The 12,296-nt window shown below is 46.2% G+C and overlaps 1 protein-coding gene across 2 annotated transcripts in view; it reads left to right on the forward strand.

Moving 5' to 3' along the window:
• The window catches only part of HCLS1 (hematopoietic cell-specific Lyn substrate 1), a 58,074-nt gene that overhangs the window by 17,927 nt on the left and 27,851 nt on the right, over positions 1–12,296 (forward strand). For both annotated transcript variants that reach the window (XM_032803431.2, XM_032803432.2), the window contains exon 4: positions 10,297–10,426. In XM_032803431.2, coding sequence (XP_032659322.1) covers positions 10,297–10,426 — 130 coding nt within the window. The remainder of the gene's footprint in view (positions 1–10,296; positions 10,427–12,296) is intronic.

The following is a 12,296-nucleotide window of genomic DNA, read 5'->3' on the forward strand; positions in this document are numbered from 1 at the left end:
GCTCGCTCACAGAGGCCATTGCCTTGTGGGTAGTGGGCTGTAATCTTTATGCCATATCAGCTCAGCCCAGGGGTCAATTTCCCCCAGTCTCCAGTGGCAAGTGGAACTCCAGTTATCTGAGCTGGAATCCCAGTGTATAAGGCAACACTGCTGAGCCCAGTGCTTTGCAGGCTCCACTGGAGGCATAGGCTGCACTTGTTTGCAGTGGCTGCAGCGTCACTGTCATAACGAAATAATTGATTGGCAGGTCACAATGACAAAGTGAGTTGCATGTGTGCTGTGCAAACCCAGTCAGCTGGTCTATGGGGTGAGGCTGTGGCGAGTCTGAACTGGGATGCTAGCTAGTGGCCAGGGTTGAGGTCACCAGTACACAAGCCGTGGACAGGAAAAACAGATTCTTTGTGTTACAATGTCAGGGTTTCTGCAGCTTTGAGCCCTGCTGTAGTCTGCTCTAGGAATGCCTGTCCAATCTCAGGCCTCAGCTGTTACGTCTCTGGTCAGACACCCGCATCCCTCTCCTTTCTGTCGGGGGCTTTAGACTACAGCCCCCTGTTCTTTACTGCCATTGTCCCCTGGTCTAACAAACATCCAGCCCTGCTCTATGGCTTCTGTCCAAGGACAATGACAGGGTTTTTGTAAATGAGCAGACAGCTCTTCCTAAGCAAGCACATTTATTAAAGGACAAAAGCATGCAGAAAAAAACAATATGGGCATATATACACACACATGAAACATACCAGAAGTCACCCAGCCACCCTATTGGGCCCTGGAAGGCCAAAGTCCTTCCAACACAGCAGCAAGGGTTTGGGACCCTCTTGGACAAAAGGTCCTGTCCATTTTCTAGCCCAGAAAGAAGGCACCGAGTCTGGTTAAGCTCAGCCTCTATATCCCAGAAATCTTTTCCTCCCAGCATCTTGGAAACTGGTAAAACCTATACATTCCCCTGGCCCCAGGTGGCCAAGCTTCCGAAGCAGGGTATTGGCACGCCCAGCCTTGGGATTCTGTATTTATCAGCCCCTAGTGATTTCAGATTCCACAGGAACACTCCACCCCCATAAGACAGGAATACCTAAATACACATCATCAGTATTGGTTCAAAGGACTATGAATAGTCTATGGCTCAAACCATCTGGCTCATCTCAATAGAAAGTCTTTCTTTTTTGAAGTTTTCGTGCTTTCAACATAAGATATGCTCTGGTCCCCATGTCGGTCAATATCTGTCACACTTTATAAGCAGCATTGTAGAAAGAAGTGATGGATGGGCAGATAGATACCGACTCTGGCAGCTTTGGGTGCCGATTCAAAGAGAGCCTGTTGCGGGGGCTCTAAGCGAGGCAATTGGTGCAGGGGAGAGAAGGTCACACAGAGAGGTGGTATTTAGCTAGAGCTCTGTGTCAGGGAATGGTGATACATCATCCCCACCCCCAGCTCCAGTGTCAGAGCGAGCTCAGGCACCAGACTGCCTCTAGTTGTTTCATTACCTCTAGGACAGGCTAGTGAGGGAGCTGGGAAGCGTCCTCCAGCCTATGGGACTGGGCACGACAAGCGGGGCCTCCTCAGCCACTGTGAGCCCAGGAGATCAGCACCATTAGTTGTGAGTGACATCCCCCTGCGTGGATGGAGTTTGTGCCATCACTCCCACTCCTAGGAGGTAGTCCAGCTGCAGCACTCTGTCTGGCAGGGGCAAGGGGGAACCACCAAGACGCCTGGGCTTTATCAATAAAAGCAGCTTTAGGACTTCAGATGTGCAGAGTTCCTGGGGACAAGGCAGGTGTGACTCTGCAGTCCCTGGAGCAGCAGCTGCTCCCATCGCTGGCCTTTGGCATCTACCTAGAGTGAACAGAGATGTGGCAGGTTAAATGGCTGAAAAATTGAATAGGGGCTTCTGCATTAATGTCCTGATCCCATAAACCAGTGCTCAGTCTCCTGCCCCACACAGCCTCCCAAGGGTTCCTTGTACAGGGCTATGGAAGACCAAGGGAAGGTCACACATGCCTCAGCACCTGCTGCCAACAAGCCAGTTAGGTTCCCACAGACCTCGCATTTCATCTACTCTCAGCCCTCTTCCATCTCCATCCACATGAGAGTCTGAGCCAGATGGGATGGGCCCCTAAGGAAAGGGGAGGGAGCCCTTGAAACCTAGAGGGGGGGAACCCTTTAGGAGTGAAGGAGGTGGTGTGTCTTGGGGGTCGCAGCACATTTGGGAATGATTCTGGCCTTGGGAGCGTTGCACAAGGGGTACACTCCTGGCTGCGGATAGTGTGTGTGTGTTTGGGGGGGGACAGGGGAGTGGTGCATGGTTTGTGTATGTGAGAGGGAGAGAGAGATTCTGGGGTACAAAAGGGACTGATCCTGGCCTGAGGGTCACTGCTAAAGCAAAACCATTTCCCTCAGACTGAGCTAACAGACACCAGTGCCTGCAGCTCTGATGGGATTTTTGGTTTCTGAGGAACAGTGAGGGGTAAGTAGGCTGTTGCCATGGTGATGTCTACCTACAGGAAGAGGAAGTGGTGACTGCATTCAGTGAACTGAAATCAGCCAAATAAGGGCTTCTGCAAATCAGCAGCAGTGAAACTGGGGGGAGGGTGATTGGGAACATATTCTTTCACACCCATTCCTGTTGCCTACTCCGCTTGGGCCTTGCCATGAAGGATTCTGGGTGTTTCCTTTGGGCATGGCTCATGCTGTGACCTCTCGCTCCAAGCTTAAGGAGCTGGGATTTGTGCACTGGCCCCAAGGCACCGTAGCTCTGTCCCAAATCCAGCAGCTCCTGAAATGCACTCTCTCATGGACCAGAAAAAACCTACTCAGTATCCACCCTTCTGCAATCCAGGGCTGGACTCTGATTCCCCAGTTGGTGGAGGCCTTAATCCTGTGGCCTGTGAGGCCGTGACTAGGCATGGAAATGGTATGCCAGCAGGGCCGGCTTCAGGCACCAGCCCAGCAAGCAGCACCTTGGGGCAGCCAACGATGAGGGGCGGCACATCTGGGTCTTCGGTCTTTGGCAGTGGGTCCCTCACTCCCTCTTGGAGCGAAGGACCTGCCGCTGAATTGCCACCAAAGACTGAAGCAGCAGCAGTAGTGCTGCAGATCGTGATCATGGCTTTTTTTTAATTTTTCTTTTTCCTTGTTTGGAGCGGCAAAAACCCTAGAGCCAGCCCTGCATGCCAGCCAATTGCGTACCAGCTGCCATTTCCTGCCCAAAGCAGACCCATGGTCCTGCACAGGAGCCTGCAGGGAATGCACTGGCAGTGTCATGTTTTCTGTGATGTTTTAGTGGTGGAGATGGCACTGCAGAGAGTGAAGTCTGCAGCCAGCCTGAGACAGTAACTCTAGAAGGTGAGAACTGTCATGTTCCTGTATGAGATGTGGACTGGCAGCAGAGCTTGCTTATACATCCCAGATGTATTCATCATAGAATCATAGAACTGGAGAGGACCTTGAGAGGTCATCTAATCCAGTCCTCTGCACTCGTGGCAGGAGTAATTATCTAGACCAGGGGTGGCCAACCTGAGCCTGAGAATGAGCCAAAATTTACCAGTGTACACTGCCAAAGAGCCATAGTAATATGTTAGCAGCCCCCCATCAGCTTTCCCCGCCCCGTTCCCACAACCTCCTACCCACCAGCAGCCCCACTGATCAGGGCCTCCCCCCTTAGAGTGACCAGATGAGAGGAACAAAATATCGGGACACATGGAAGGGGAGCGCCAGCAGAGCAAAAAAAAAGGGAGTCCACACTCCCCCCAGCACATTGGAAAGTTGGCGCTTGTAGCTCCAGCCCCAGAGTCAGTGCATATACAAGGAGCCACATATTAACTTCTGAAGAGCCACATATGGCTTCGGAGTAGGGTGACCAGACGTCCCAATAAAATCGGGACTGTTCTGATATTCAACTGTTTGTCCCGGGTCCTGACGGATGTGTTGTCGAGATGGCATTTGTCCCAATATTTGGCTTCGGCAGCACTCTGGCTTTTTTTTTTTTTTTTGCTTCGGCAGCACCCTGCCCCGCCCCCATGTGTCCCAATATTTTGTTTTTGTCAGTTGATCACCCTACTTCGGAGCCACAGGTTGTCCACCTCTGATCTAGACCATCCCTGACAGGTGTTTGTCTAACCTGCACTTAAAAATCTCCAATGATGGAGATTCCACAACCTCCCCAGGCAATTTATTCCAGTGTTTAACCACCCTGAGAGTTAAGAACTTTTTCCTAATATCCAACCTAAACCTTGCTGCAGTTTAAGCCCATTGCTTCTTGTTCTGTCCTTAGAGGCTAAGATGAACAATTTTTCTCCCTCCTCCTTGTAACAACCTTTTATGTACTTGAAAACTGTTCTCATGTCCCCTCTCAGTCTTCTCTTCTCCAGACTAAACAAACTCATTTTTTTCCATCTTCCCTCATAGGTCATGTTTTCTAGACCTTTAATTATTTTTGTTGCTCTTCTCTGGATTTTCTCCAGTTTGTCCACATTTTTCCTGAAATGTGGCACCCAGAACTGGACACAATACTCCAGTTGAGGCCTAATTAGAGTGGAGCAAAGCAGAAGAAATTCTTCTAGTGTCTTGCTTACAACACTCCTGCTAATACAGCCCAGAATGGTGTTTGCATTTTTTGCAACAGAGTTCAGGGGTGAAAGTAACTTACAGGACTTAGTGGTACTGCTGGAGTCCTGAGGGGGGCATGGCCTCAACCAGAAGAGGCGGGGCCTCTCAAGGTTTAAAGGCCCTGGGGCACCAGCTGTGGTTGGGAGCCCCAGGGCCTTTAAATCAACCCAGGGCTCTCAGCTGCAAAGGTGGCTGGGAGCCCCTGGGGCTCATGGGCAAATTAAAAGGCCCCTTTTAAATCCCCACTGCAGCTCCAGCTTGGATTTAAAGGGCTCGGGGCTCCTGCTGCTGCAGAGAGCCCAGAGCCCTTTAAATCCCAGCCCCAGCCCGGCCACCAAAGCTGCAGGCAGGATTTAAAGGGCCCGGAGTTCCCGTGGCTGCGGGGAGCTCCGAGCCCTTTAAATCCTGGCCCCAGCCTGACCACCGGAGCTGCAGGCGGGATTTAAAGGGCTCAGAGCTCCCTCCACTGCAGGGAGCCCAGAGCCCTTTTAATCCCAGCGGCGGAAGCCAGTGCGCTCTGGCACGGCGTACTGGCTCTTGCCACACCGGCTTACTTTCACCTCTGACATAGTTACACTGTTGACTCATATTTAGCTTATGGTTCACTGTGACCCCCCAGATCCCTTTCCACAGTGCTCCTTCCTAGGCAGTCATAAAATCTTTTAATGCTCTGCAGGCTATGGGTGAGGTTCGTTTAGTATTGTTTGTCAGGTATTTTATACAAAGTGCCACCTAGTGGCCGAACATTAAAATACAATTTAGCATTCCATGACATCTCCCTCTTTAAGTTCTACATTCCTACCATTTACATTATTATATGGTCTTTGAAGTTCAGTACAGATCAATAAGTTAAGTGTGTATGAAGCACACTATTTTTCTAATTACACGATCTGAAGGCATAACAGCTTGGTCATCTGGCTGTCCATTAGTAGCAATGACTGACTGGTCGGTTTGGAAGGCTTGAGTTATCTTCTGCACCTGCTATCTGTAGAGTTTCCTCTATCGATTGCTGTTGCTGAAGAACAAACTGTAGATGTTGACAGTCTATCTTGATCACGTATGATCTGGGTGTGGAATTCATTTTTTGTTCTTTTTAAACAATGATATCTGGACTTGTCCATTCATTTTTTCCATCCAATTTGACTTGAACACAGTCACCAGTTTCTAGGCCTGGTAGTTCTCTGAGTGACATCTGCTGTAAAAGTGTTCATAAGATTTTTTAGGTTTTTATCCAATTTGGTCGCTCTCTTCATGTCTGGCCATTTTGGAAATAGGTTCTTTTCAAAACTTGGTCCGAATTGTCTTCCCATCAGGAATTGTGCTGGACTACATTGAGTAGCTGCTATTGGTGTTGGTCTGTGCCTCAGAAGGGCAAAGAATGGATCTTCCTGCTGTAGGATTTCTTGGCTGTCTGTACACTCTCTGTCTCTCCATTTACTTGGAGGTAACATGGGCTGCTAGTAATATGATCAAAATCATATTTTGTTTAGAATGACTTAAATTCTGCTTCAGTGAATTGTGGTCCATTATCTTGTCACTAGCTGTTCTGGAATGCCGAAGTGAGCAAACGGGCATCAGTTTCTCAATAAAACTATGACATGGTAAGTCTGTCAAATACATTACTTCTATACACCTGGAAAAATAGTCCATGATGACAAGGTCATGATGTCCTCTGAATATGCATAAATCTGCAGCTAGTTCTTCCAAGGTCTATTTGGTAAGGGTGTTGTTACTAAAGGTTCTTTGTGTTGTGATGGTCCATTAGTTCTGCAAGGTTCACATGCAGACATTTTATGTCCTTGCTGATGCCTGGCCACCACACTTACTGGTTGGCCCATTCATGGCATTTAGCTAATCAATGATTCCCTTCATGGATGAGGTTTAGGATTTCTCTTCTCATTTCGTCTGTAATTACGATGTAATTGCCTTTAACAATGAGTGCATTTGACTTGCTTAGTTATCCACGCACTGCAAAGTAGTGTCTTGTCACTTCGTTAGTGTGGTTTAGGTTTAGATACTTGGGTCAGCCACCCCAATGTAACTTAGAACTTCCTGAAGTTGTGTGTCTGTTGTAATTGCTTTTTGGAGCTGGAGTTGTCTCTTTTCTGACACTGGTCTGTATGTGTCCACAGCATCCACATACACCTTTACATCAGCTCTGAGCTCATGGGTTGCTGAGTGTGATGCTGGGCTCCATAATGGAATGTCTGCTAGTCCCAGATTGTTCCCAGGAACATATTTAGTAATTGGGTTAAATTAGGGTGCCCAGACAGCAAATGTGAAAAATCAGAGGATGGGGTAGGGGGGTAATAGAAGCCTGTATAAGAAAAAGACTCCCAAATCAGAACTATCCCTATAAAATCGGGACATCTGGTCACCCTAGGTTAAATCACATTAACCTTAGCAATAGACTCTGGCATCTCAGCTGTGCTTGATCCAGGTCTTCTTCATTGCTGAGAATTACAAGTGGTTTGTGGTCTGTTTATCAGCATAAATGAATCTAGTCCATACAGATATCTGTTGAAGTTCTAACATGCCCATACACTTGGCAGGCACGCCTTGCCAATCTGTGCATATCATTTTTCTGCTTCTATGAGTGCACAAGAGCAAAATGCATCTGGCTTCCACTCTGAGCGCTGTTGTTGCAACAATACACCACATAAGCCATAGCTGCTTGTATCCTCACTGACCATTGTGGGTTTGTTCACATTGTAGTACTTGAGAACTGGAGAGGTGGAGATCATTTGAAGGCAATTTTTTATTTGCCCCCCCCCCCATAACCAAAAGGTGAAGGATTTTAATAATACATTCAATGGTTTTGTCACTGTAGAAAGAGCCTGAAAGTATCGACCAAGGTCATATGCCATTCCCAGTATGCATCTCAGTTATGGTACATTAATTGGTGCATTCAATTCGCGAATGGCTTTTACTTTCTCAGGGCTAGGACAGATCCCATCTTTGTTTATTGTCTATCCCCAAAACTCAATTTGGAGTCAGCAGGAAACACATTTTTCCTTGTTTTGCTTCCGTCCAGACTAACCAATTAGGCTTAGGATGAGTGTTTTGTTGTGTTCTTCCATTGAAGATCCATATATCAGAATATCATCCATGAAACTACAATACCATTTGTGTTCATTAACAGTTCTGCCATCAGTCTTTGGAAAATTAAAGGTGCACTGGTAATCCCAAAGGGTAATCTTCAAAAGCAAAATCTCTTAAAAGGTCTGATAAATGTAGTCAGTTTAGCACTTTCTTTGGATAAAGGAATCTGCTGGAATCTCGAGACATCCAGCGTGCAGAATACTGTAGCTCCTTTCACTTTGGGAAGGAAGTCACCCAGTGCTGAGACAATATATTGTTCTCTCACAGCTGCTTCACTGAGGCTTTTAAGATCCACACGTTGGTATTTTTCCATTTTGCTTTATAAATGGTACCATTGGGGCACACCATGCTGTTGGCTTAGAGATTTTCTTGATTATGCCAATCCACTCCATTCTGTTTAACTCCGTTTCCACGTTATGTAGTAAGGGGATAGGAATCCTGCGAGGTGTATGTACACTATATGGTTCAGCATTGTCTCTTAAAGTGATTTGTATTGGATGTCCTTAAAGTCCAGTATGACCCAATATTCCGTCAATTTCTTCCACATTTCTCACTAGGCCCATCATGGCTGCCACGCTGCAGCTGGGAAGGCTGATGGTCAGTGATCCTTTAATCACATAAACCCTGAATGCAAAGCTGTTGTCTTTGAAAGTTGTTTCTGTGGTGAATTGGCCCAAGTTCAGAATACCTCCAAGGCTAATCAGAGTGACTTCAGCTGTGAGAGGGGTTGAAGGTGACTTGTCAGTCTCTTCTGAGATGAATGTGACATCAGTTCCTGAGTCAGTTTTAAAGTCAATAGTCTTGCCATGAATATTCAATTTTGCTGTCCAAACTGGTTCTGTGTCAGATCCAAGAAAGAATGGCGCTTGATTGTCTGTACTTTGAACCAGCTCCCTGACTTCCTTAATGCAGGATATAGCCTGCATTTATTACACCATGTGCCTCTGGCTGGACATGGATCAGCTCTTGGGATATGATTTTTTCCACACCTTGTGCATGTAGGCTGGAATTTGTCCCTCTTAGCATGGGAATTCTCTCTCCTTGCCACAGAGGTTTTATGATAATGACTTTTAACCTTTGCTCTATGTATAGCTATCGCTAGGATTAAATCTCTCTTCAGTTGTAGCTGCTGTGAAAGGTTTTATCTGTTATCCTCATAACCAACCTGTTTCTGATATTTTCATATTTTGCATTCCCCAAAATCATAGTTTTCAGCTAACGTATGCAGAGCTCTTATAAAACATTCTACATGTTCCCCTGGTTCTTGAATTCTCTGGTCAAAACTTGCTCTTTCACAAAACACATTTCTCTGAGGTATAAAGTATGCTTGAAACATAGCCAGAACCCTTTAATAGTCATCCTTGTGACTGTCTTCAGTCAAGTCAGAGGATTTAAAGATATGCTTTACTTGTTTCCCCAGAGCATAAATTAAAGAAGATAACCTGTGTATCCCCAGTTTCCTTGTGAAGCTTAGTAGCAAAGCAAAATCTTGCAAAATCTTGTTTCTAGTCTGTCCATTCTGAAGATTTGTCAAATCTGAAGTTCTCCAGGTTATTGAAGATGGGCATGTGGATGAGATCCTGAATTCTTTGTTGCTTTGGTCCTTCTATTTTTGTTCGTAGTTTACTCCTGACACCATGTCGTGTCCCTGTGCTAAATATAGACTGGTCACAGAGTTAATTAATACACCACAGCTCTGTTCAGCATAAGATCCTTTAATGCTCTACCTGATATGATTGAGGGTTATTTAAATAAGGTGTTTTATGCATAGTGCCACCTAGTGGCTGAACAGTATAATATAGTTTAGCATTCCATTACAAGAACTGCCCCAGTCTTACCAATGGGGTGTTAACTTTGAAACTACTTCTCTGCTGCTGATCATGGCAACAGAGTGACCAGTGAATGTGCGTACCTCACTTCCCAAAACGTCTTCTGCTCCTCCCTGGTTCCAGTCCCCACTTCCCTCATAACTGGCTGCACCAACCACCAGCTTCCCCAATGACTTCTTCAGCGCTGCCCTGCACTGTCAGTGCAAAAATCTGCCATATGTAGAAAACGGAATATGTAGGAAAAGTGTAAATAATGTAATAGTGCACAAGAGGAAGGGGGCACCATGCTGAACGGATTGTTCATTTTCACATCCAAATCTCCAGAGCTTCATTACACGAGGTTGCTGCACTGAGGCTGCAGAGTTCATATCTGCCTCACTGGGGAGCACCTGAGCCTTGGCCACATGATGCGGCCCCTGGCTGTGAAGTGCACTGATGGATCTAAAGAGGCAATGCCATAGGCCTGGTCTGTGTTTCATTTGCAAAGAGTGAGGCTGGAGGCAGATTATGTTGAACAATTGGATTTATTAATTCCTGTGGCTGAGTTGCTTCCAGCCTAACTCCTCACATTCCCTGTTCCACTGGTGTCCTGTTAATAACAATCCCTCCAGGGAAAATGGGCCGTCTGACTCAGATTCCACAGATCATGATACAATTTGCACTGCAACGTGCTCCAGTCTGTAATGGAGTATAACAATTGTTGGGTTGAACCAAGTCTGAGGGGTTTTGTAGTGATTTGCCCTGACCCTCTATTTCTTCCCAGCATCCATCAGCTGAGGAGCAAGGTGTCTGAGGAACATGAAGTCATCAAGAAGAAGGAGCTGGAGACTGGCCCCAAGGCCTCTTATGGATACGGGGGCAAATTTGGAACAGAGCAGGACCGAATGGATAAGGTAAAAGCTGCTGTGTCTTGTCTGTGCTCTGCAGAGAGTTTTCTGTCCCAGCAGTGGAGGGGTGGATCTGTCTGAGTGACTGTTCCACAGCAGGGAAAGAGCAGGAACAGAGACTTACAGACGTTAGAAGTGGAATAGATCTGTGCAGTCCCACTCATCTCCCTCCCCATGGACAAGAGCAGTATTATTCCTAATGAACTGTTAGACCAGACACAGCTCTACTAACTTTAAATGTCCCACATGATGGGGTGCCCAACCTTTCTCCTGATGTGATGATTCCCAGCCAAATCCATCTTCCTGACAGGAAATATTTCCTGATTAATTATCATAATCATCTCCTTTCTTAAATCTGTTCAATTCCTCCTAGTTACATGCCCTTAAGAGTCCCAGAATTGAACATGCTGATGCAGGTGGGCTCACGGCACAGCGGCATAGAGAGAGTTCATTCATAGATCCAGAGAGTTTAAGGACAGAAATGACCATTAGATCATCTAGTCTGATCTGTAGAGCACAGGCCATTAAATTTTACTGTTACCTCTGTATTGAGCCTCATAACTTGTGTTTGGCTAAAGCAACTCTTCAAGAAAAAAGAACAGGAGTACTTGTGGCACCTTAGAGCCTAACAAATTTATTTGAGCTTTTGTGGGCTACAGACCACTTCATCAGATGCGTAGAATGGAACATATAGTGAGGAGTTATATATTTTTATATATATATATATACACACACACACACCACGCGGTCCGCGCACACACACACACATCACACAGAACAAGAAAAAGGTGGAAGTTGGTCCTCCAACTCTAAGAGGTAATTAATTAAGAGAAAACTTTTGTAGTGATAATCAGATAGCCCATTCGACAGTTTGCAGAGGTGTGAGATACTTAAATGGGGAAACAGATTCCATGTGTATAATGGCTTAGCCTTCCCAGTCTCTTTCAAGCTCTAAGTTTTGTGGTGTCTATTTGCATTAATTCAAGTTCAGCAGTTTCTCATTGGAGTCTGTTTTTTGAAGCTTTTCTGTTGCAATTTTACTTTTAGGTCTGTTACTGAGTGGCAGAGAGGTTGAAGTTGTTCTCCTACTGGTTTTTGAATGTTATGATTCTGATGTCAGATTTGTGTCCATTTATTCTTTTGCGTAGAGGCTGTCCGGTGTGGCCAATGTACTGGCAGCAGGGGACTTGCTGGACATGTGGCATATCACATTGATAGATGTGCAGTTAAATGAGCCCTGATGCGCTGGCTGTGTGGATTAGGTCTTGATGAGTCACTTGATAGATATGGCATCGGGCTTTGTTTGAAGGATTAGGTTCCTGGTTTCGTGTTTTGTTGCGTGGGTTGTGTTGCTGGTGGTATTTCTTCAGGTTGGGACTGTCTGTAAGCATTGGACGGTCTGGCTCCCAGACTGTGGAGGGGGATCATCTTTCAGGTAGTTTGTAGATCTTTAATGATGCGCTGGAGAGGTTTTAGTTGGCGGTGTAGGTGCGGCTAGTGGCGTTCTGTTATTTCTTTGTTTGGGCCTGTCCTGTAGTAGGTGACTTCTGGGTACTCTTGGGCTCTGTCAATCTGTTTTTTCACTTCATAGCAGTGGGTATTGTAATTGTAGGTGGCTTGATAGGATCTTATAGGTGTTTGTCCCGTCTGTAGGATTGGAGCAAATATGGTTGTTCTTCAGAGCTTGGCTGTAGACATGGATAGTTGATGTGGTCTGGATAAAGCGCTGGAGGCATGTCAGTAAGTAGGTTTCCGGTTATGGAATGGTGTTTATGTGGACATCGCTTATTAGCACCAGTAGAGTCCAGGAAATGGACCACTTTGTAGATTGGTCTTAAGCTGAGGGATGGTGGATGGATTATTGAAACCATGGTGG

This window comes from Chelonoidis abingdonii, chromosome 1 (assembly GCF_003597395.2).
Source record: "Chelonoidis abingdonii isolate Lonesome George chromosome 1, CheloAbing_2.0, whole genome shotgun sequence".
NCBI lineage: Eukaryota > Metazoa > Chordata > Testudines > Testudinidae > Chelonoidis > Chelonoidis abingdonii.